At 47.4% G+C, this 24,487-nt stretch overlaps 1 protein-coding gene across 1 annotated transcript in view; it reads left to right on the plus strand.

Moving 5' to 3' along the window:
- mrc2 (mannose receptor, C-type 2) overlaps positions 1–24,487 on the plus strand; it is a 401,368-nt gene that overhangs the window by 110,805 nt on the left and 266,076 nt on the right. The window contains exons 3-5 of the mRNA XM_085966616.1: positions 1,114–1,287; positions 9,501–9,665; positions 12,958–13,071. Coding sequence (XP_085822742.1) covers positions 1,114–1,287; positions 9,501–9,665; positions 12,958–13,071 — 453 coding nt within the window. The remainder of the gene's footprint in view (positions 1–1,113; positions 1,288–9,500; positions 9,666–12,957; positions 13,072–24,487) is intronic.

Consider the following 24,487-nt stretch of genomic DNA (forward strand, 5'->3'; position numbering starts at 1 on the left):
ACCCTTTCAGGCAGTGTATTCCCAATCATAATCACTCGCTGCGTAAAAAAATTCTTCTCATCTCCCCTCTAGTTCTTTTGCCTATTATCTTAAATCTGTGTCCTCTGGTTACCGACCCTCCTGCCAGTGGAAATGGTTTTTCCCTATTTAGTCTATCAAAGCCCTTCATAATTTTGAACACCTCTATTAAATCTCCCCATAACCTTCTCTGTTCTAAGGAGAACAATCCCAGCTTCTCTGATCTCTCCACATAACAGAAATCCCTCATCCCTGGTACCATTCCAGTAAATCTCCTCTGCACCCTCTCCAAGGCCTTGACATCCTTCCCAAAGTGTGGCACTCAGATTTAGACACAATACTCCAGCTGAGGCCTAACCAGTGATTTATAAAGGTTTAGCCTAACTTCTCAAGTCTCAAATAATTTTATTACATTTTTCACATGTGATTTGCCTTTTACAAATCCCTGCCATATTACCTTAATTAGCCCACATCTTTCTAAGTGAATACTAACTTTATTGGATTAAGATTGGCTGCCAATATGTTAAAAAAAAATCAAATAGCCAGACCGTCAAACATATTGTTCTGTATTTCCACCACTTTCCACTTCTGTTTCAAATATGAGTTTTTTTTTAACAAGGTGAGTGTTGACATCCCAGCCCCTAAACTTGCTTTAAAGTCTGTTCCTTTTCCTGCTTTTTTCCAGTTCTGACGAAAGGTCATCGACCTGAAACGTTAACTCTGTTTCTCTCTCCACGGATGCTGCCTGGCCTGCTGAGTTTTTCCAGCGTTTTCTGTTGTTAATTCAGATTTCAATCACTGTGTCTGCCAATGAGTTGGAGGTGGGAGGCAGGACTTGTGGTTTTAATTTACAGAGTCGCCGAGCTCATGACGAAACTACAGCAAAGTCTCCAGGATTATTTCTCCAGCAAAGTGCAGTCAGTGGAGAATGGTTAAATAATAAAAAATTATGTGCGTAAAATCCATCCCAGTCACATACAGGCGTGATTGACGGGGGAAATTACCCAATCACCTCCATTCTGGCCAGGACTTGTGGGTGTCACTATATGCAGCCCCCTTTTTTTCTCTCTTAACATTATTTTTTTTTCCCTGCAGAAATTTACACCATCCAGGGGAACTCTCACGGGAAGCCGTGCACCATCCCATTCATGTACGACAGTCAGTGGTACCATGACTGCACCAGCATCGGTCGAGAGGACGGCCACCTCTGGTGTGCAACAACAGTGGATTATGGGAAGGACGAAAGATGGGGCTTCTGTCCCGTAGAAAGTAAGTGAGCTTCTGTGTTTAAGGAGCGGAGGGGGGCGGGCAATCCCTGCAGATATTTCCATGAATTGGCACAAATGTGACCTCGAATTCAGGTCAAATTTGCTGGTGTTTTTTTCCCACATATGGATTCTATTTTTTTAGCAAAGTCTGTCTTTTTAAAACAAAAATCACTTTTTATTTAGTAAGTAAGAATGACAGAAGACCAATTGTCCTACAGACCCTCAGTCTGTGTTCAAGTTCCCTACTTGCTATTAAGGGATTTAAAAAAATATAGTTTCCAAGAGTCAACAGATCATTAAAATGAGGAAGATTTTAAGATGAACAAAATTGAAACATGTTAAAACTGTAACATTTCATTTTATTATTTTTTTTAAATGGCAAGTAAGAGATTTCTCTGTGCCTCGCCACACCGTCTGTGTCTCTGTCTCTTCCCCTCTCTCTGTGCTGTGTACAGAATCTCTCCCTCTCATTCCATTGCGGGAGCGGAGAGTGTTTTTTTCAGGATTTCTGCTCAAAGCAACTTCAGATCATCTCTGACAGTTTGGCATCACTTGTAACATGAAACTTTGACTCTTTCCCCAAGCTCCTAAAAGTATTAATCAGGCTGCCTGAAGCTATGTCGATTTATCACTCTGATGAAACTTACAGTGATTTACAATTTGCTTTTCATGTAATTTCTATTAGCTACAAGTCCAAATCTTGCAGTACAGCCGATTTATTTCAGAGAGTTCACGCAAGGGAACCTCAAAATGTGATTAGTGTATTAGAGGTCTGTAGTGCCCGGGACAGCGCCAGGTAATGACTTTATGGTGTGACGCCCAAGTTCGGGAGAATCACAATCCGCCCAACCCTTGAAGGAAGATTTATGAGACCTCGCTCCTTGACCAGCTGCAGAGTTGAGAGATCTGCAGTGTCTCTGGATGGGGCAATGCTGCCAGGGCTGCTGCTGGCAAGTGTTGGTGTGTGTTTGTGTGTGTGTGTGTGTGTGTGTGGTGTGTGTGTTTGTGTGTATGTGTTTGTGTGTGTGTGTTTGTGTGTGCGTGTGTGTGGTGTGCGTGTGTGTGGTGTTTGTGTGTGCGTGTGTGTGTGGTGTTTGTGTGTGTGTGTGGTGTTTGTGTGCGTGTGTGTGTGTGGTGTGCGTGTGTGTGGTGTGCGTGTGTGTGGTGTGCGTGTGTGTGGTGTGCGTGTGTGTGTGTGTGGTGTGTGCGTGTGTGTGTGTGTGTTTGTGTGTGTGAGTGTGTGTGTGTGTACGTGTGTGTGTGCGCGTGCGTGTGTGTGTGTGTGTGTGTGTGTGTGTGTGTGGTGTGTGTGTGTGTTCGTGTTTGTGTGTGTGTGTACGTGTGTGTGTGTGCGCGTGCGCGTGCGTGTGTGTGTGTGCGCGCGTGCGTGTGTGTGTGCGTGTTTGTGTGTGTTTGTGTGTGTGTTTGTGTGTGTGTGTGTGTGTGTGTTCGTGTTTGTGTGTGTGAGTGTGTGTGTACGTGTGTGTGTGTGCGCGTGCGTGTGCGTGTGTGGATGTCACACGAGGACAGCATTAGACTTGGCCGCGAGGCCCTCTGGTCTTGACCAGCCTGCTAACATTGGCAGTTTAGCTTCGCACATGAAGAATGGCCAATTGTGTGAGGTAGCAGCTGGCACCACTGGGTGAGCACCCGAGGGTGAGTCACCGTCTGCGGGAGAGATCGAGGCACGATTGGGAAAGGAGAAAAAGGGCTTTGTGCCCACCTTCACCCACAAGAGAGTTATTAAAGGCCGTGTGTAACTCCTTATGCAACATTTAAGGATAAAAATATTATTTTTGGCACTTGGTGTGAATGTGGTTAGTAAATTACATCTGAGCCCTCGTATATTCCAGTGTTCGCTGTAAAAAGGAAGGAACTTGGGACCCAGATCTCCCGAGTGACAGGTTACAATGTGTCATAGGAACAGGAGTAAGTCAGTCAGGCCCGCGAGCCTGTTCTGCCATTCAGTTAGATCACGGCTGATCTGTATCTAAACTCCATTTACCCGCCTTGGTTCCGTATCCCTTAATACCCTTGCCTAACAAAAGTCTATCAATCTCAGTTTTAACATTTTCAATTTACCCCCAACCTCAACAGCTTTTTGGGGGAGAGAGTTCCAGATTTCCACTCCCCTTTGTGTGAAGAAGTGTTTCCTGACATCACCCCTGAACGGCCTGGCTCTAATTTTAAAGTTATGCCCCCTTATTCTGGACTCTCCTACCAGAGGGAATAGTTTTGCTCTGTCTATCCTATCAATCCTTTAATCATCTTAAACACTTCAATTAGTTCACCCCTTAATCTTCTAAACTCGAGGGAACACAAGCCCAGTCTGTGTAACCTGTCCTCATAATTTAACCCTTTTAGCCCCGGTATCATTCTGGTGAATCTGCGCTGCCCCCTCCAAGGCCAATCTATCCTTCCTGAGGTGCGGGGCCCAGAACGGAACACAGTGACTCCCGATGGGGCCTAACCAGAATTTTATACAACAGTAGCACAACTTCCACCCTTCCTATTCCAGCCCTCTTGAGATAAAGGCCAACATTCCATTAGCCTTTTAATTTATTTTTTGTACCTGTCCACTAGTTTTAAGTGATTTCTGTACTTGGGCCCCTAACTCTCTCGGCTCCTCCACAGTTTCCAGCTTCTCACCATTTAGAAAATACTCTGATCGATCTTTCTTAGGTCCAAAGTGGATGACCTCACTCTTCCCCACATTGAACTCCATCTGCCACAGTTTTGCCCACTCACTGAATCTATCGATGTCCCTTTGCTCCCAACTACACTATTTGTTGTGCCGCCTAACTTGGCGTCATCAGCAAACTTAGATATTCGGCTCTCGATTCCTTCATTCAGATCATTTATAAATATAATGAAAAGCCGAGGCCCCAGTACAGATCCCTGGCGGACACCACTAGTCACATCCTGCCAATTTGAGTACGTACCCATTACCCCATCTCTCTGTCTCCTACCTCCGAACCAATTCCCTACCCAAGCCAATATGAGAGCCTCCAATTCCATGCGCTCTCATTTTTGTTAAGTATCTTATGTGGAACCTTATCGAATGCCTTCTGGAAGTCCTTATAAATAACATCCATAGACACAGGAAGGAGAGGGGGAATGTAGGGGGAAGGAATAAGAGACGGATGGGGGAAGATCAGAGAGGAAATGTTGGGAGCAAGGAAGGAGAGGTTGGGGGATGGAAGGAGGGGGGTTGGAGGATGAGGAGGATATGCTGGGGGAGGAAGGAGAGAGGGTTGGGAAAGGAAAGAGGGGTGGGGGGATGGAAGGTGAGGGGAAATGTGGGGAACGAAGCAGAGAGGGGATGTGGGAAAGAAGGAAGGAGAGGGATGGGGGGATGGAAGGACAGGGGAGGTTTTGGGGGAAGGAACAGGAGGGGGTGAGAGGAAAGAAGGGAGTAGTGGGGGGAAGGAGGAGAGGGGGATGTGGGGGGTAGTGTCCTTTGAGGTTGAGAGATAACAGTCTTGAATGTTCAGGCTTGCACTAAAGGTTTAGGGGGAAAATTCGGTTGCTTTGTACCTCCCGTTAGCATCCTAAGAGGGCGCTAACGGGGCGCAAAGCAACTAGTGCCTGGGTGCGGTGCCGCCAACGCCTCCCGAAATTCAGCGGGAGGTTAGCGGCAGCAGTAGCCGTTAGCGCCCCAGCCGCGATCTTCAGTAGCGCCCCCTGACTTACCGCCAGACGTGGTGTCCGACGGGACCAGGGGGGCCTACCTGCAGCCGGGGCGGCGCTAATTAAAGGCGAGGTGCTGGGCGGCCATTTTTGTTGCTGGCTGCCTGCCAGCACCTGCCCCCTCTGCCATCCCCGGCCTCCTGACCTGCCCCCCCCCCCCCCCCCACCCCCACGGAGTGCCGGCTGCGCTCTGTGAGCCCGGCACTTCTCTTGAGTGCTGGGTTCTTTTGCCGGCACTCCGATCCCCAGTGGCCCAGCTGGGCCCCGGGTCGTGCTGCGCAAGGCCCCTCCCCTTTAAGAAGGGGAGGAAGGCCTGCAATACCGTGGCGCGACAGATGCAGCTTCCAGTAGCGCCCCGCCTCGCTCTTGGGCGCTAGCACTCAATTTTGGCCAGGGAGGGGGTTCTAATTTTTCTGGGACGCAAAAAGAGCATAGTGGTAATGTCACTGGGCTAGTAATCCAGAGGCCTGGACTAATGATCCAGAGACGTGAGTTCAAATCCCACCACGGCAGCTGGGGAATTTAAATTCAGTTAATTAAATAAATCTGGAATAAAAAGTTAGGACTGGATTTTGCCAATGGGGAGCTTTTGGAGGCGGGACTCCCACTTGTCGGGTTTCAGTCCCGCCTCCATCAACTTCTGGCCAACCCACGTTATTTTCCCTTGATTGACCTTGTTAAACCGCCCAGCGGGCTCAGCAGGCCAATTAAGGGAAAGCCGGTTACAGAGAACGTCAACGTATGGCGTGTCATCTGTCAAAAATTTTTGACAGATGAATTGTCATCGTTTGACAGCTCTTTGAAGCTGTCAAACACTGACATTCTCTGTAGTTTGATGAGTTCTTGAATTCAAGACTCATCAAACCTCTTTCCTTTGCAGAAATGAGATGGATGTTGCATTGGAGAATACAACGGCCATCTGTCATCTCTGCTGCGGAGGTCCGCGACTCTCCGCATTCCCACCGACTGAAGCCTACAGGAAGAAGCAAAGGTAAGTAAACTTTTTCTATCACTTACCTCACCTCACATACTCACCTCTCCACACTTGCACCCATCATTTACCTTCACAGCGCACTTTTATACCCCTCCGACCCCCGCAGACCCATTACTCACCTCGGTGACCCTGGTGGGGTTCGGAGCTTTCAGGAAGCCCGCACTTGTGTGGGTAAAGTGGGGATAATCCTCTTATCTGCCTGTTAACTACCTGTTAACAAGCAGATAAGTGGCTGTAATCCCCTTCCCGCCTCCAAGGAGACGGGACCCGGCGTGGGTCGGCTACCTGCCTCCTGGCAAGATGACATGGAGGCGGGCTGGGCACCCGTCTCCAGATTCTGCCATTTTCCCGGCAGTCCCGCCTCCATACCCGCCCCCCCAGGGCTGGCAAGATCGCGCCCTTAGTCTCAGTAATGGTAACCATGAAACTATCGGATTGTCATAAAAACCCATCTGGTTCACTAATGTCCGTTAGGGAAGGAAATCTGCCGTCCTTACCTGGTCTGGCCTATATGTGACTCCAGGCCCACAGCAATGTGGTTCACTCTTAACTGCCCTCTGAAATAGCCTAGTAAGCTACTCAGTTGTAACAAACCACTACGAAACACAATAATAAGAATGAAACCGGATGGACCACCCAGCATCGACCTCAGCACCGGCTATGGACACGGCAACGGCACACCCAGCCTCGGTAGCACCACTACTGACCGAGCTGGCCGAGTCCTGAAGGACATAGCTGGCAGTCTGGGCCTACGACAGGTGGTGAGAGAACCAACACAAGGAAAAACCTACTTGACCTCATCCTCACCAATCTACCTGTCGCAGATGCATCTGTCTATGACAGTATTGGTAGCAGTGCCCACCACACAGTCATTGTGGAGCCGAAGTCCCGTCTTCACACTGAGGACACCCTCCATCGTGTTGTGTGGCACTACCACCGTGCTAAATGGGATAGATTCAGAACCGATCTAGCAGCTCAAAACTGGGCATCCATGAGGCGCTGTGGGCCAACAGCAGCAGCAGAATTGTATTCCACCACAAACTGTAACCTCATGGCCTGGCATATCCCTCACTCCACCATTACCATCAAGCCAGGGGACCGACCCTGGTTCAATGAAGAGTGCAGAAGAGCATGCCAGGAGCAGCACCAGGTGTACCTAAAAATGAGGTGCCAACCTGGGGAAGCTGCAACACAGGACTACATGCATGCTAAAAAGCAGAAGCAGCATGCTATAGACAGGGCTAAGCGATCCCACAATGAACGGTTCAGATCAAAGCTCTGCAGTCTTGCCACATCCAGTCGTGAATGGTGCTGGACCATTAAACAACTAACAGGAGGAGGCGGCTCCAAGAATATCCCCATCCTCAATGATGGTGGAGCCCAGCACGTGAGTGCAAAAGACAAGGCTGAAGCGTTTGCAACCATCTTCAGCCAGAAGTGCCGAGTGGATGATCCATATCGGCTTACTCCTGAGGTCCCCACTATCACAGAAGTCAGTCTTCAGCCAATTCGATTCACCCCACGTGATATCAAGAAACGGCTGAGTGCACTGGATACAGCAAAGGCTATGGGCCCCGACAACATCCCGTCTATCGTGCTGAAGACTTGTGCTTCAGAATTTGCTGCGCCTCTAGCCAAGCTGGTCCAGTACAGCTACAACACTGGCATCTATCCGACAATGTCATACCTAGCACAAAGGAAGATGGTTGTAGTGGTTGAAGGTTAATCATCACAGCCCCAGGACATCGCTGTAGGAGTTCCTCAGGGCAGTGTCCTCGTCCCAACCATCTTCAGCTGCTTCATCAATGACCTTCCCTCCAACATAAAGTCAGAAATGGGGATGTTCGCTGATGACTGCACAGTGTTCAGCGCCATTCAGAACCCCTCAGATAATGAAGCAGTCCATGCCCACATGCAACAAGACCTGGATGACATTCAGGCTTGGGCTGATAAGTGGCAGGTAACATTCGTGCCACAGAAGTGCCAGACAATGACTATCTCCAACAAGCAAGAGTCTAACCACAGCCCCTTGACATTCAACGGCATTACCCTCCAAGTCACACACCATCCTGACTTGGAAATATATCGCCGATCCTTCATCGTCGCTGGGTCAAAATCCTGGAACTCCCTCCCTAACAGCGCTGTGGGAGTACCTTCACCACACGGACTGCAGCGGTTCAAGAAGGCAGCTCACCACCCTCTCAAGGGCAATTAGGGATGGGCAATAAATGCTGGCCTTGCCAGCGATGCCCACATCCCATAAATGATTTTTTTTTAAAAATCTGACATCAGTGTGGTTACAGTTTGTACTATCTATAAGACACATCATTGTGGGAGTACCTTCACCACACGGATTGCAGCAGTTCAAAAAGAAGGCCCACCATCACCATCTCAAGGGATGGGCAATAAATGCCAGCCTTGCCAGCGAAGCCCACATCCTGAGAATGCATTTTTTAAGTTGGTATCTATCTTTACTCGCTCGTTTGGTGGGTGGGGGGTTAGATTTTGATAGCTGTGCTTACAGCTGAATTTCCTCTCATATGATTGTTCTCACTTGGAAAATATATAGGGCTCGAATTTCCAAGCCCCGTGGAGGCAGGTTTGGAGGCGGGATTGGTGGGAAAATTGCAGAATCGGGGGGCAGGAACCTATCACGCCCCCAACCCGCCTCCGTGCCAATGTCCCAGGAGGCGGGTACCCGACCCGTGCTGGGAGCCGCCTCCCCGAGGCGGGAAGGGGATTAGTGCCAATTAACTGCCTGTTAACAGGCAGTTTTTTGCCTAATCCCTATTTTTTGCCCTGAAGTGTGGGCTGTCCGACGGCTCTGAACCACGCCAAGTTAGCGAGGCGGACCGTCGGTCTGCAGGGGTTGGAGGGGTCGAGATGTCCGTTGTGCAGGTGAGTGATGGGTACATGTGTGCAGAGGTAAGTGTGTGAGGTAAGTGTAAAGTGTTTTAATAAGTTTTACTTACCTTTACTTTCTCCTGCAGGCTTCCTTCCTTCAGTTCTCGGGAGTCCCTCAGCTCACCGGCACAGAAAGCAGAATGGCCGCTGAACTGTCAAAAGCTGCAGCCTCTGCTTTCTGGTCTGGAGAGATGTCTAACTGAGTCTGAGTAGAAGGACTCAAGTTAGAAGACAGATTGTCAGTGTTTGACAGCTTCACAGAGCTGTCAAATGCTGATTTTTCATCTGTCAAAAGCTCTTGACAGATGAAATGTCAATCGCTGACGTCACCAGTAACCAGGTGTCCCTTAATTGGCCTGCTGAGCCCGCTGGGCGGGCTTAACAAGGTCAATCAAGGCAAAATAGCGTGGGTTGGGCACAAGTCGATGGAGGCGGGACTACAACCCAAAAAATGGGAGTCCTGCCTCCAAAAGCTCCCCATTGACAAAATCCAGCCCATAGTGTCTGCACAGTTTGTTTCTGATCTATTGTGGGGTGCTGTGGTCTTAACTGTTGTGCCTGATAGCTGAATTGTGTGAGACTCTCGGCTCTGTGCAGTTTTAGTGATAAACCTTTTCTGCTTTTAGGTGACGACTGTGAAACATTCTGGGACAAGGACCCACTGACCAACAGCTGCTACCAGTTCAACTTTCAGTCCACTCTCTCCTGGAGCGAGGCCCGCACCAGCTGTCAGCAGCAGAGCTCTGATCTCCTGAGCATTACTGAACTTCACGAGCAGACCTACATCAACGGTACAGCAGTGACGCAGGCCTGCCGTGACTCTCACCCCTGAGTCACAAGGACGTGGGTTCAAGTCCCACTCCAGAGACTTGAGCACATAAGGCTAGGCTGACACGCCAGTGCAGTGCTGAGGGAGCCGCTGCACTGTCGGAGTTGCCGTCTTTTGTTGAAATGTTAAGACGAGGCCCCCGTCTGCTCTCTCAGGTGGACGATAAAGATCCCACAGAACTATTTCGAAGAAGAGCAGGGGTGTTGTCCCCGGTGTCCTGGACAATAGTTATCCCTCAGCCAGCATCACTAAAACAAATGAACTGGTCATTTATCTCATTGCTGTTTGTGGGAGCTTGCTGTGCGCAAATTGGCTGCTGCGTTTCCTACAGTCCAACAGTGACTACACTTTAAAAATACTTCATTGGCTGTAAAGCGCTTTAGGACGTCCTGAGAGCGTGAAAGGCGCTATATAAATGCAAGTTCTTTATTCTCCCCGGTGCATGGGGTCCAGTGAATAGTTGCGGATAAGGAGTTTAATGGTTAGAATCACAAATGGAAAGTATAGCATAGATGAAAGAAAGAACTTGCATTTATAGCAGCTTTCAGGTGCAATAGCGCTTCACAATCAGTAAATTACTTGTGAAATGTAGTCGCTGTTTTGTAGGGAAACGCGACAGTCAGTTTGCACACAGCAAGGTCCCACAAACAGTAATGAGATGAATGACCACTTTTAATCTGTTCTGATTGAGAGATGAATCTTGTCAGGACATCAGGAGAACTTTGAATAGTGCTGTTGCATCTTTTACATCCACCTGATCAGGCAGATGAAACCTCAGCTAAAAATCAGCACCTTGAAGAATGCAGCTCTCCCTCAGTGCTGCACTGAGGCATCAACCTTCATCACATGCTCAAATCTTTGGAGTGAGAGCTGAGCCCTCAACCTTCTGACTTAGAGGCAAGAGTTCTACCCACTGAGCCAAGCGGACACTTCAAGGCAATCCTGGGTTTATTCATCCCATAGCTCATCCTCTTTACAAGTTTTGTACCTTCTTGCTTTTGCATTCTGTTCGATATTCCAGCTCTTCGCTGCAGCACCAAGTATCACAATCACTGATAGACTATCAGCTGTATTCCCCAATGAGTCAGGTCTGAAGGATCTTACCCATGAAAGTATTAAACTGTGGCACTTATTTTCCCTTCTTCTTTCCCTCCTCTTCCACCAAACCCCACACCCGGATCGTGGGCCTACACCCGACCCTGAGCTAGATGCCAGGGATTCGGACTGTCTGCGCAGTAAATGCTGGAGGCTCCTCCCACATAATAACTGTCCTGTGAATCTTTAGATTGTGTGAGTGGCATGAACTGGTTCATTTATCGAGCGCATGAGATGCCCAAAGTGACCAGTGGGAGGATGGAGGGAGGTGGGGCAAAGACAGGATCAGGGCTTGAGTTTGAACGCTTGCCGCTGACGACAATCCATTGAAAGTCTTTAATAACAAACCAACGCCTCTGCATCAGGAGGCATAGAAATAAATGGGTGGGGTGGGGGGGGAGGGCGGGAAAGGAATATTATTTTAAAAACAAAACTTCTGGCAGTCAAAGTACATTCTAGAACTTTCCGAGTAGTCCACTCAGAAAGCAGGCTGGCTGGGCCAAGGTCGAACGGGTCATGACCCTGGACCATAAAGAGCTCAACCCATCCCCTTCGCTCCTGCTTCTAATGAGTTATGCAAATGGGAGGAAGGCAGCTGCAGGTGAGGTTCAGGCGCGGTGGCTTCTACTGCATATATTACGGTATCTTTGCCGACAGTTCTTGCTGCGGTGTTCGTGTATCTTTTTAGCGTTTTCCTTTCCACATCCGGCCTCTGCTGGTCACGTGACCGGCCTCAGCAAGGGACTCTTGTGGGAGCGGGGGGGGGCAGGCCAGCGCCTGGGGGTGACTCCTGCCAATATTTTTGCCTCAACGTGAGATGGAATGCTCCCATGATGTGAGTCACTTCCTCTGGCAGAGGGCCAAGAGCCAAGTCTGGCAGAAAATGCAAAGACGCACCAGAGTTCAGACTCCGAGCGCCTGCAGTCTGATCCCTTGGTGCCTGATTCATTTTTGTGCATTTGAGTTTGGAACAACTGTGGGTGTGAGAGAGGGGGGGGGGGAACAGGAAGCAAGCATTATTGATTTATTTTAATTTGTAGGAGAGCCACTGACCTGAACACACTTGCTCCTGACTCTCTAAGTGCTGAGTTGCCACCTGTCTGATTTTTGAGTGGGATTAGTGGAACTTTCTGAAATGTCTGTGTTTTCAAGCAGGATCCCAATTTCCTACTCGTGATGTGGGGGACGTGCAGTAGTTACCACGGTTTTCAACGAGTTTTCATAAGCAGCAAAGCAGATCTCCAGCTCTGGTCCCCTAACCCTGAGCTGCCCCCCTCCCTACCCTTCCCCCTCCCCTCAGTCAGTGGAGGCCAGACACTTGTCCAGGAGAAAGAGAAGGGAAAGCTATCAGCGGAGTCCCCGTACCCCTGGGCCTGGCCTAGTTTTAGGCCTCCTTCAATGCTGCTTCAAAACCGGCCACTTGTTTCAAAGCAGCATTGGAAGAGGCCTAGAACTAAGCAAAGCCCAGGGGTATGGTAATGTAGGGGTTACGTTACTGGACTAATAATCCAGAGAACGTGAGTTGAAATCCCACCCTGGCAGTTTGAGAATTCAAATTCAGTTTTAAGAAATCTGGAAATAAAAAGCTGGCATCAGTAAAAGTGACCACGAAGCTGTCGGATTGCTGTTAAAAACCCAACTGGGTTCACTAATGTCCTGTAGGGAAGGAAACCTGCCGTCCTGACCTGGTCTGGCCGAAAAGTGACACCAGATCCACATCAATGTGGTTGACTCTTAATTTCCATCTGAAGTGGCCTAGCAAGACCCTCACTTATTTGTATCAAACCACAACAAAGATTATGGGAGTACCTTCACCACCTAGACTGCAACAGTTCAAGAAGAAGGCTCATCACCATCATCTCAAGGGCGACTAGGGATGGGCACTAAATGCCGCCATTGCCAGCGACGCCCAGCTCCTGAGAATGAATTAAAAACAAAAGTTGGGCGCTGTCTAAGGCAGTGGCCAGTGTGTGGTGCAGGGAGAACTACTTGAGGGGGAATAAATTCAGCAAGACGTTGGGAGTGTTTATTCAAGCCAAGTCTTTCAGTCTGAAGTGATGATGCCCACAATCATTTGAGGCTAATCTGGGCAGCGTGTCACAAACCAGCAGTTTTACCAGGACGTTTTACATGGTGATGTGGGTTGTCTCTTGTTCTAGGTCTCCTGACTGGTTACAGTGCTACTCTGTGGATTGGCCTGAATGATCTGGACATTGATGGCGGCTGGCAATGGTCTGATGGATCCCCATTGAAGTACCTCAACTGGGAGAGCGGTAATCAGTTCAATAAATATTAAGTAACTCTTGATGTTTCTCCTCCACACCTTCCCCCCGCCCCCCACCAGAACCTAGTTCATCCTGCGCCTTGGGATGTTTTCCTACATTAAAGGCGCTATATAAATGCAACCTGTTGTTGTAGAAATTCCTTATGTCCACATTTATAATAGAAACTGCCAAGTAAACTTTTCACGCTGTAGTTACACCCTCCAGTCTGTGGTAGCGCTATAGCTCCTCAGCTTGTACTGCAGGGAATCTCCTGCACTCCAATAACTCTACTTCTCTGCTTCCCAATTTGCCTGAAGTTACAGCTAAATAGAAAAACTTATCATACATAATACAGGAATTATATAAAAGTAAGGACAGAACACATGACTTTAAAATAGGGACTGAATTACGCCTGTGTACTCTGGTCTAATTACCCCCGCCCTCCAACCCTACTTCAGCTGAAAACTGCACAAGGCCTTGACTCCCCTGGGTGCAGCACCAGGAGAAATTGACCAGTAATGTATTAAAAATCCTGGATATAGTGAACACTTCCTCTAAGTGTTGTATTTACTTTCTGAGCACTTTCGCTGTCACACTTTGATAAACACCATATTGTTGTAAAACAACGTAAGCACAGACTCAGCTTGAGCAATGCCATGAGAGATTGGCTAGTGATGTGTAAAAAGTATTGCCTATAACACGCACCGCCTGTTCTTGCACTCTGTTCTGAACCTCCTCATTTCGCATTTATGTTTTTCACTTTTTTTCCCCAGAATGTACTATTTCATATTTCTTTGCATTGAACTGCATCTGCCACCTACCTGCCCACATCATGAACCTGTCTGTGACCTCCTGCAGTCTTCAGTGTTCTTCCTCAGTTTACCATGCGCCCTGATTATCAGCAAACTTCAATATCATTCTCTTGTACCTGTGTCAAAATTCTTTATATGAATGGAAAACAATAGAGGACCAAGTATAGATCCCTGTGGCACACCCTACCCACATCCTGCTGTTGTAGGAAAAATGATTCCTCGGAAACTAGACTTTGAGTAAGAGAGACAACTTTATTAAATGACAGAGCTCTGGGAGAAGCGTCTGCAACCACACGGTCTGCGAGAGCACCTTCTCCTCGATTGTAGTACGTGCCGAGCTTATATACAATTCCAAGAAGCTGGTTTTAGATCATTTACATTCATCCAATCAATTCGTTTATTAGCGCATATCGTTATTTTCCTCCAGTCAGGAGTTTACACACTCGTGTTGCCAATTCTGCCTCTTCAGTGATTGCGAAAGGTCTTTGTTCCGTCTTGTTCCGTCCGCGTCACCGGCGGAATGTGATTAGTTCGATAATAGGATACCAGTGAACCTTGTTAGTCCTCAGTAATTGCGAAGGGTCTTCGTTTCGTCTTGTTCCGTCCGCGTCACCGGTGGAATGTGATTAGTTCGATAATAGGATACCAGTGAACCTTGTTAGTTCTTGGGACTGTGATAACAGGACACGAGATGAACTTTGTTCCAGCCATGCATAAGCGTGGCATGTCTCATTGTGCAGTGATTCAATTAGTCCCAGTCAGCGAATTTGTTGTTTGTGTCTTTCCCAGCAAAATTGTATTCTAACAGTCCCTCCTCGTGGTCCTGGAGCACGATTCATTTGCTCCCAGATGGCCATCCTCGGTCCCCCTTTCGTCGGTGCTTACAGCCACTGGCTTATGTCCGGGGGTTCGGTTGCTCCTTCGACAGTGTCGTATTGGTGTTCTTCGTCCCTTGGTAGCAGGTTGGTGTGTTCCTCCTTGATAGAGGCGATCGGCATCACGGTTTTCATAGCAGTTTGGCAACACAACTTTATAAGGCTCAGCGCACAACACATCAACATACAAATTACAACTATTATTATTATCCCTTGCATCATCCACGCTCCCCACCCGGTTTTCCCTAGCAACCAATCAAGCCACCCTGTGCTTGTGGGTTGATGGAGCTTCTTTATTTCTTCTTGGATATGATTTGCTAGGCTCGTGATATTCTCGGAGCTATCTGGGACATATGTACAGCAGTCTGTCCCGATTAGGGCACAGGTGCCTCCTTGCGCCGCCAACAGATAATCTAGGGCCATCCTATTCTGTAAGGCGGTGGTCCGGATCGCCACCATTTCGGCACTCATTTCTCTCAGGGACTCAGCCGTATCATTGGCTATTTGTTCGAGCACTGCTGCCATGTTTATGGATTCCCTTGCTATTTTTCCTGTTCTGTACCAGGGGAATGCTATAGCCCAGAATCTTTCGGTTTCCATAATAGCTCTCTTAACACGCTTGGCTGGTTGCCATAACGACTGGTACCCGTAGTGGTGGGTTAGGGAGGATAAATAATGGATGTATGGTACTACGTATCCTATATAGCATGGCCCAGTCCAGGTTCGTGGAAGCCACGGATACGCCTTATATCCGCAAATGAAATAGGTATTATTATAGGCCTCAAATTTGTTCCAAAGTTGGTACATGATCCCAGGTATTCCTTCCAGGGTAGATTGCTAGTCCGGTTTAGCACTTCGGATAAATTAAACGTTCCCACGTAGGGCCATTCTAGGGCACCTGGTAGTTTAGTACTGGTTTTGGTTAAAGTGTAATTATACTTGCACTTACTCCATCTAACCACTAACCCTATCTCGTCATAGTTTACCAAGCAGACTTCCCCCTCTGCATTGTTTAGTTTTCCCCCTGTGCTGACTAATAGCTCTTCTGGATACCTTCGATTATCGTACTGGGGATGAAACCATCCTTTAAAGTTCGTGGGGTTATACCCTGCCTGTTTCCACTCATGTTCCAGCTGATCTGGATTCAAGCTATTTTGGGTTTGTATGGTATCCTCCTTATTCCAGGTGGTATTAGAGTATAATAACCACCCTACCATCTCCTCTACCTTAAAGGGGATAGGCCTTAATGGGATTCCTCCCCCCGTATGGGTGGGCACATGGGCACACACCCAGCAGGAGCTTTGGCCCATTTTTTTCGCATAGACATATGACATATACAGAAAGGTATTTACATGCAATCCTCTCTCTTTACGTAAATGGGGTACCGCGCTTCCCGTGACAATATGAAACAACGCCATTACCCATAATACTCTAAACATGATTAATATATCACTACAGTCCAGTCTTTACAGGAATTTTATGACAAAGGGTATGCAGATCACCTGTAAAACAGATTCAGAAAGTAGCCAGTCAGTTGTCTTTATATACTTTCAATTGTGTCCAATGCTTCCATACTCCTTTACCCCTTATGTCTAGACAGGCACAGGTATCCCCACTGATTATGATTTCATATGGCCCACTCCATTTTGGGGCGAACCCTGGTTTGCTGGGCAGAGTTTTCACCATGACTTTACTACCCGCTGAGGGAACATAAGCCGTCATTGTGAGCTCTTGTGCCCGATCCTTGTCCTCCTGATTATCGCGGACATTCTTTCGCATCTCCTTTAATTGAGTGCTAAGTTCCAGAACGTATCGTTTTAGTCTATCTTTTAAAGGGCCTACATCGGCCCCACCTGTTATGATGCCTTCTGGCAATTGCATCGCCCTTCCTGTCATCAATTCATAAGGGGTCAAGCCTGTCGTTCGGTTTTCAGTGGCTCGCAGCTTCATTAGGATAATGGGCAATACTTCAGTCCAGGTTTTCCCTGACGTCTGCATTGCCTTTGCCAATGCATTTTTAAGGGTTCGGTTCATTCGTTACACCATGCCCGAACTTTGAGGGTGGTATGGGATGTGGAATTTTTGTTTAATTCCCATTAATTGGCATACCGTTTTTATGACACTCCCGGTAAAGTGGGTACCTTGATCAGAGTCCATTTGAATTGGTATTTGTGGTGTATGTAACCTGTTCCACCTTAAGAGAACTTAAGCCTGTTCCACCTTAAGAGATGTACTACTTTCTCTGGCTGCTGTATACGTAATACCGGTGGTGACCACCGGTATATAAGCACTGTGTAGTAATATTGTATTTAGTATAGTCCTGACCTCCAACCAGTAAAGACCTGTTGAACTTTAATCTTGTAGTCTGTGTTAGTAATTACAACTAGAACACACAGACTTAACAGTGGCGACGAGTCCGATTCTTACCCTGCGGCAGTTTATATCCACGGCGGCTTCGTCCACAGAACGGACGTCGAAGAGAGGCTTCCACCCTCATCACCCTGCTGGAAGACACGTCGCGCGGCAGACGTCGAGAAACCAGAGTGCAGAAGACATCCTGAACTCGAAGCCTCCATCAGCGGCTGTCAGCTATCTTCTTTCTACCTCGGTGGTGGGTAAGCCGGGCAGCGACGCGACCAGAAAGTCGGCCGCGTTGGCTGTACAGACGGGGAGGGAAGATGGAGGAATAAGGGCGGTGAGATCGATCGCGACCGGAGATAAGGGCCGGGCCGAAAGGCGCAGCGCGGGGACATCGATCGCGGCTGGTGATAAGGGCCGGGCCGCATTCGGGCTAAAAGGCGCAGCGTCTGGGGCAACTGAAGGCGCGAGAGCTGCGGTGAAGCGGAGACAGCGTCGGGGGACGGGTGAAGACCGCCAAGCGCGGGAAAACCACCATTTTGTAGGCGGAGGACGAAGACAAGAGCGGGAAGCTGCCATCTTGGATAAAAATTAAATTAAATTGCAACGATGCCTAAACATGGGAACATTAATACCTTTGATAGCGACATCGAAGATTGGGCCATGTATGTAGAACGCATACAAAATTATTGTAAAGCAAATAAAATCCCAGATGAAGAGAAAGCACTAACATTATTAAACTTAATGGGTGCGAAGACATACGGGCAATTGAAACACCTTTTATCACCAGATGAACCGGCAGATAAGACGTTCGAGGAGATTGTTACTGTCCTGAAAAATCATCTAAACCCCACGCCGCTGATGCTAGCGGAACGATTTAAATATTACAGCAGAAGGCAGCTGAAGGATGAAAGCAATGCTGAATATTTAATGGAATTGCGTAAGCTAGCAAAGTACTGTCAGTTTGGAACGAGACGGTTTTTAATTCGCCATTAACCACCGCCCACCCTGTTCGGGGCAGCCCATCTATATACTTGCGTGAACCATCTACGTACAACGTCTCTTCCGCTGTCGCTAAAGGGGTGTCTTTTATCCTATCTTCTTCCAGGTTCATATCTACGTCCCCACAGTTGTGGGGCTCCCCAGTTCCCAGTATTCCTTCTGCCGGGTTCTCCCCTGTGTCTCTAACAATGGTTACTGCTTTACTCGGAGGGAGGAGGACGGCCTCCCACTTGGCACGTCTCATGTTCGAGACGGATCTTAATTTCCCGGTATTCAGCATCTCTACCAGAGTGTGTTTAGTGTGCAATATAATGTTTCCTGTCATTACTATCGGCTCACTAACCTTTACTGCCCAAGCCGCACAATCCAATGCAGCTGTGCACCGGGAGAGCCCTGTGACTACCGGTCCCTCCGCTGTGGAATAGTAGGCGACGGGCCTTCTTTTATCCCCATGATCCTGTGTAACTACTGCTGTGTAAAACCCTTCTTCATTGTTGCAATGTATGTGGAAGTCCTTACTCTATCTGGCAGTCCTAGCCCTGGGGCTGATACTAGCTCAGACTTTAGTTGAGTATAAGCTTCCTTTTGTTCCGGTCCCCAATCTATCGGTTCCAACGTGGGTTTACCCCCTTTCACTAATCTTTGTATAGGTTCTGCTAATTTAGCGAACCCCGGGATAAAATTTCGACTGTAATTAAAGAGCCCCAGTACCTTCCTGACTCCGCGTACTATTACGGGTCTCGGCATGCCCTGGACAGCGTGTTTCCTGTCCTGTGGCATTTCTTTAAGTCCTTGGGAGATTAGATGTCCCAGGTATAGGACCTGAGTTTTTCCTATCTGTGCTTTTTTAGGGCTTACCTTGAGGCCAGCTGTCTCTAGGGCCCTTAGTACTAAATATAGGGTTGCCAGATGGTCTGCCTTCGTTTCCGAGGCTATTAGTATGTCGTCGACGTACTTCAAAATAGTGCTTCCTTTAGGTACTTCTATCTGTTTTAGGATATCACTCATGACGCGGTGAAAAATAGCTGGGCTATTATGGAATCCCTGTGGCAATCGGGTCCACGTATATTGTTTATCCCCTACTGTGAATGCAAATTTCTCTTGTGATTCCGGATCTAATGGGAGTGCCCAAGAATCCGTTAGCTATGTCTAAAACGGTGAATATCTTCTGTTCAGGGGATAGCCCATTCAAAATTGTTGAGGGGCTGGCAACGATGGGGTGTAATTTAGGAGTGATCCTGTTGAGGGCCGTATAGTCTATAGTCAACCTATAGCTCCCATCAGGTTTCTCTACTGGCCATGTGGGGGAATTAGTAGTGCTCGTGGTTTCCCTCAGGATACCCCTTTCTACTAGCCCCTTCACTATGTCCACGACTGCCTTCCTGGCCTCCGCCTTTATTGGGTACTGGCGGTGGGATTAGCCAATGTCCCGCCTCGACTCACAGGAGCCATCTCGACTATTTCAACGTCCCCCTCGCCTGCAGGGGCTGTTGGTTCTGCACTGTAATATGGGGGAAGGGAGGTGGTGTCTGGACAAGTCCCCATTCGCCCCCCCTCGTATACCTTACACTCTAATTCCTTTATAATCTTTGCTTGACATTTCGCCTTTGTCTCTAGTTCCGTAACCATCTGTACTTTGTCTTGTGCAACTTTCTTTATTATGTTTACTTGTTCAATGAGTCCTGCTAGTTGGTGTACTAATAACACTCCTGCCTTCTTGGTTTTATCCTTTGTCTGTTTAGTCAACCAGCTTCTCTGGAGTTCTAAAGTCTGTGACACATCCCACCCGTCTTTCTGCATCTTCTTAATTAACGACTGTCGGTTTGTCATATAAGAATATGTGAGGGAGCCCGAAGGTCCCCTCTTAACTTCCTCACCTGACATCGCCGCTGCTTCACCGATCGTTCCTTCGTGTCTGGAGATCTGTTCCTTAGAGAGCCCCCCTATTCTTTCCTTCCGAGAATACCCGAGCTTCTTGTCGCACTCTATGCCAGCGTTCTCAGAGGTCCGGGTTTGTCTTTCTCTCAAAACTGCCCGGACGTGTAACGCTTGCTTGTTGGACGGAGTTTCTACCCCTCCCCGGTGTCTGTTTACCTGATCAGGGTCCTACAACACCGACACTAATAATCTCCTAGTTCACTTAGCAACATGATATAATGCAGAAAAATGTTAACCATACTCGACTAGTATCACGACTTTAGAACACCTTGGAGTCTCGAGTCTCGGCACCTACTTCATGGTCCTGGCCTTCGCGTGGGGCATTTGCCCTCTTAACAATCGGCCTGAGGCTAGGTGTCTGAGACAAGTGTCCTCCTGGTCCGAGGTTTTTCTTAGTTACTATTACAAAAATACAAATACACAAATACAAATACACAAATACAAATCAAGTAGTGTCTCTTACCCACTCAGTCTGTGTTCCAGATTCGTTTTGGTGCCGCTTCGCCGTTCAGTCGCCTTGTCAAGTGTCTCTGATTTATGGGCGGTCAAAAATCTTACTACTCACCCTGGTCACTGATTCGAACGACTGTTCAGCTCCGTGGCATCCTGCTCGCAGTGCCAATTTGTTGTAGGAAAAATGATTCCTCGGAAACTAGACTTTGAGTAAGAGAGACAACTTTATTAAATGACAGAGCTCTGGGAGGAGAGTCTGCAACCACGCGGTCTGCGAGAGCACCTTCTCCTCAATTGTAGTACGTGCCGAGCTTATATACAATTCCAAGAAGCTGGTTTTAGATCATTTACATTCATCCAATCAATTCGTTTATTAGTGCATATCGTTATTTTCCTCCAGTCAGGAGTTTACACACTCGTGTTGCCAATTCTGCCTCTTCAGTGATTGCGAAAGGTCTTTGTTCCGTCTTGTTCCGTCCGCGTCACCGGCGGAATGTGATTAGTTCGATAATAGGATACCAGTGAACCTTGTTGTCCTCAGTAATTGCGAAGGGTCTTCGTTTCGTCTTGTTCCGTCCGCGTCACCGGCGGAATGTGATTAGTTCAATAATAGGATACCAGTGAACCTTGTTAGTCCTTGGGACTGTGATAACAGGACACAAGATGAACTTTGTTCCAGCCATGCGTAAATGTGGCATGTCTCATTGTGCAGTGATTCAATTAGTCCCAGTCAGCGAATTTGTTGTTTGTGTCTTTCCCAGCAAAATTTTATTCTAACACTGCCAATCCAAGAAACATACATTCTATATCCATGCATCTATATTCCCTTTCATGCCATTTGTCTTCATTTTTGTAACAAGTCTCTTATGTGGCACCTTAGCAAATTCCTTCTGAAAATCCATATATACAACATCCATTGCATTCCCTATATCTATATAATATGATTTCCTCAAATAAGTCAATTATGAACGCGCTGCTGATTATTTCTGAGAAACTAAATTTATCCCGTATTATGGACTCTGGAAGCTTACCCATAATTGAGGTAAGGCAAACTAGCAGGTAGTGCAGGAGTCCCCTGAGTGCATCTCACTCTCCAACCAGTATTCTGTTCTGAGTACTTGTGAGGACGATGGTTCCTCTGGGGAGTGCAGCCAGAATCAAGTCCACGGCACCACGGGTGGCTCAGCTGTACAGGGGGGGGGGGGGCAGGGGGGGCGGGAGGAAAATAGGAAAAGCAATAGTGGTAGGGGATTCGATAGTTAGGAGAGCAGACAGACATTTCTGCGGCCGCAGACATGACTCCAGGATCATATGTTGCCTCCCTGGTGCCAGGGTTAGCGATGTCACCGAGCGGCTGCAGAACATTCTGAGGGTGAACAGCCAGAGGTTGTGGTCCATATCAGTACCAACGACATAGGTAGTAAGAGGGATGAGGTCCTGCAGGCAGATTTCAGGGAGCTAGGAATGAGATTAAAAAGCAGGACTTCAAAGGCAGTAATCTTTGGATTACTCCCAGTGCCATGCGTGAGTGAGTATAGAAATAGGATAGAGCAGATGAATGCGTGGCTGGAGAGATGCTGCAGGAGGGTGGGCTTCAGATTCCTGGGGCATTGGGACCGTTTCTGGGGAAGGTAGGACCTGTACAGGCCGGATGGGTTGCACCTCAACAGAGCCGGTACCAATATCCTCGCAGGGAGGTTTGCTAGTGCTGTTGGGGCGGGCCTAAACTAAGTTAGCAGGGGGATGGGCACCAGGATGTAGCATTAGAAAGGAGAAACAAAGGGCACAAAGGATTGGGAGAGATGGATAGCACTAAAGTAAGAAATAGTAAGGTATTAGGTGGGGTCAGACTAAGAGAGAACACAGGATGGTCTAAGATAGGTTTACAGTGTATGTATGTGAACGCACAAAGCATAGTAAACAAGGTTGGTGAGCTGCAGTTACAAATAGCCATATGGGAATATGATGTCATGGCAATAATGGAGACCTGGCTCAAAAAAGAGCAGGATTGGATATTAAATATTCCTGGTTATAAGGTGTTCAGGAAAGATAGAGAAGGAAAGAAAGGAGGTGGGTGGCAGTATTAGTTAAGGAGAATATTACAGTGCTGCAGAGGGAGGATGTCCTGGAGGGGTCAAGGACAGAATCTATATGGCTAGAGTTAAGAAATAATAGAGATGCCATTACACTACTCTGTGTATTCTATAGACCACCAAATAGTGGGAAGGATATAGAGGAACAAATTTGCAGAGAAATTACAGAGAGATGCAAGAACTATAGAGTAGTGATAATGGGGGACTTCAACTATCCTAATACAGACTGGGATAGTAATAGTATAAAGGGCAGAGAGGGGGAAGAATTACTGAAGTGTGTTCAGGAGAACGTTCTTGAGCAGTACGTTTCTGGCCCAACGAGGGAGGAGGCATTGCTGGATCTGGTTCTGGGGAATGAGGTAGGTCAAGTGGAGCAAGTGTCAGTAGGGGAACATTTAGGGAACAGTGATCATAGTATCATAAGGTTTAGATTAGCTATGGAAAAGGACAGGGAGCAATCTAAAGTAAAAATACTTAATTGGAGGAAGGCCAATTTCAGTTGGATGAAAACGGATCTGGCCCGGGTAAACTGGAATCAAAGATTGGCAGACAAAACTGTAATGGAACAATGGGCTGCCTTTAAAGAAGAAATAGTTTGGGTACAGTCGAGGTACATTCCCACTAGAGGGAAAGGTAAGGCAACTAAAGTCAGAGCTCCCTGGATGACGAAAGAGACAGAGAGTGAGATGAAGCAGAAAAAGAGCGCGGATGACAGATGTCAGGTCAAGAATACATCTGAGAATCAGGCTAAATATAGAAAGTTCAGAGGAGAAGTAAAAAAGAAAATAAGAGGGGCACAGAGAGGGTATGAGAATAGAATGGCAGCCAACATAAAAGGTAATCCAAAAGTCTTCTATAGGCATATAAATAGTAAACGGGTAGTAAGAGGAGGGGTGGGGCCGATTAGGAACCAAAAAGGAGACCTAGACATGGAGGCAGAGGGCATGGCTGAGGTGCTAAATGAGTACTTTGCATCTGTCTTCACCAAGGAAGAAGATGCTGCCATAGACATAGTAAAGGAGGAGGTAGAGGAGATACTGGATGGGATAAAAATTGATAAAGAGGAGGTACTAGAAAGGCTGGCTTTATTTAAAGTAGATAAGTCACCAGGACCAGATGGGATGCATCCTAGGACGCTGAGGGAAGTGAAGGAAGAAATCGCGGTGGTACTGACCATAATCTTCCAATCCTCCTTAGATACAGGGGGTGGTGCCAGAGGACTGGAGAATTGCAAATGTTACACCCTTGTTCAAAAAAAGGGTGTAAAGATAAACCCAGCAACTACAGGCCAGCCAGTTTAACGTTGGTAGTGGGGAAGCTTTTAGAAACAATAATCAGGGACAAAATTATCAGTCACTTGGACAGGTGTGGATTAATTAAGGAAAGCCAGTACGGATTTGTTAAAGGCAAATAGTGTTCAACTAACTTGATCGAGTTTTTTGATGAGGTAACAGAGAGGGTTGATGAGGGTAATGCAGTTGACGTAGTGTACATGGATTTCCAAAAAGCGTTTGACAAAGTGCCACGTAATAGGCTTGCCAGCAAAGTTGAAGCCCATGGAATAAAAGGGACAGTGGCAGCATGGATACAAAATTGGCTAAGTGATAGGAAACAGAGAGTAGTGGTGAACAGTTGTTTTTTGGACTGGAGGAAGGTATACAGTGATGTTCCCCAGGGGTCGGTACTATGACCACTGCTTTTTTTGATATATATTAATGACTTGGATGTGTGTGTACAGGGCACAATTTCAAAATTTGCAGATAACACAAAACTTGGAAGTATAGTGAACAGTGAGGAGGATAGTGATAGACTTCAAGAGAACATAGACAGGCTGATGGAATGGATGGGCATGTGGCAGATGAAATTTAACGCAGAAAAATGCTAAGTGATAGGT

This window comes from Somniosus microcephalus, chromosome 24 (assembly GCF_052327205.1).
Source record: "Somniosus microcephalus isolate GS21.2 chromosome 24, FLI_Smic_1.0, whole genome shotgun sequence".
Lineage (NCBI taxonomy): Eukaryota > Metazoa > Chordata > Chondrichthyes > Squaliformes > Somniosidae > Somniosus > Somniosus microcephalus.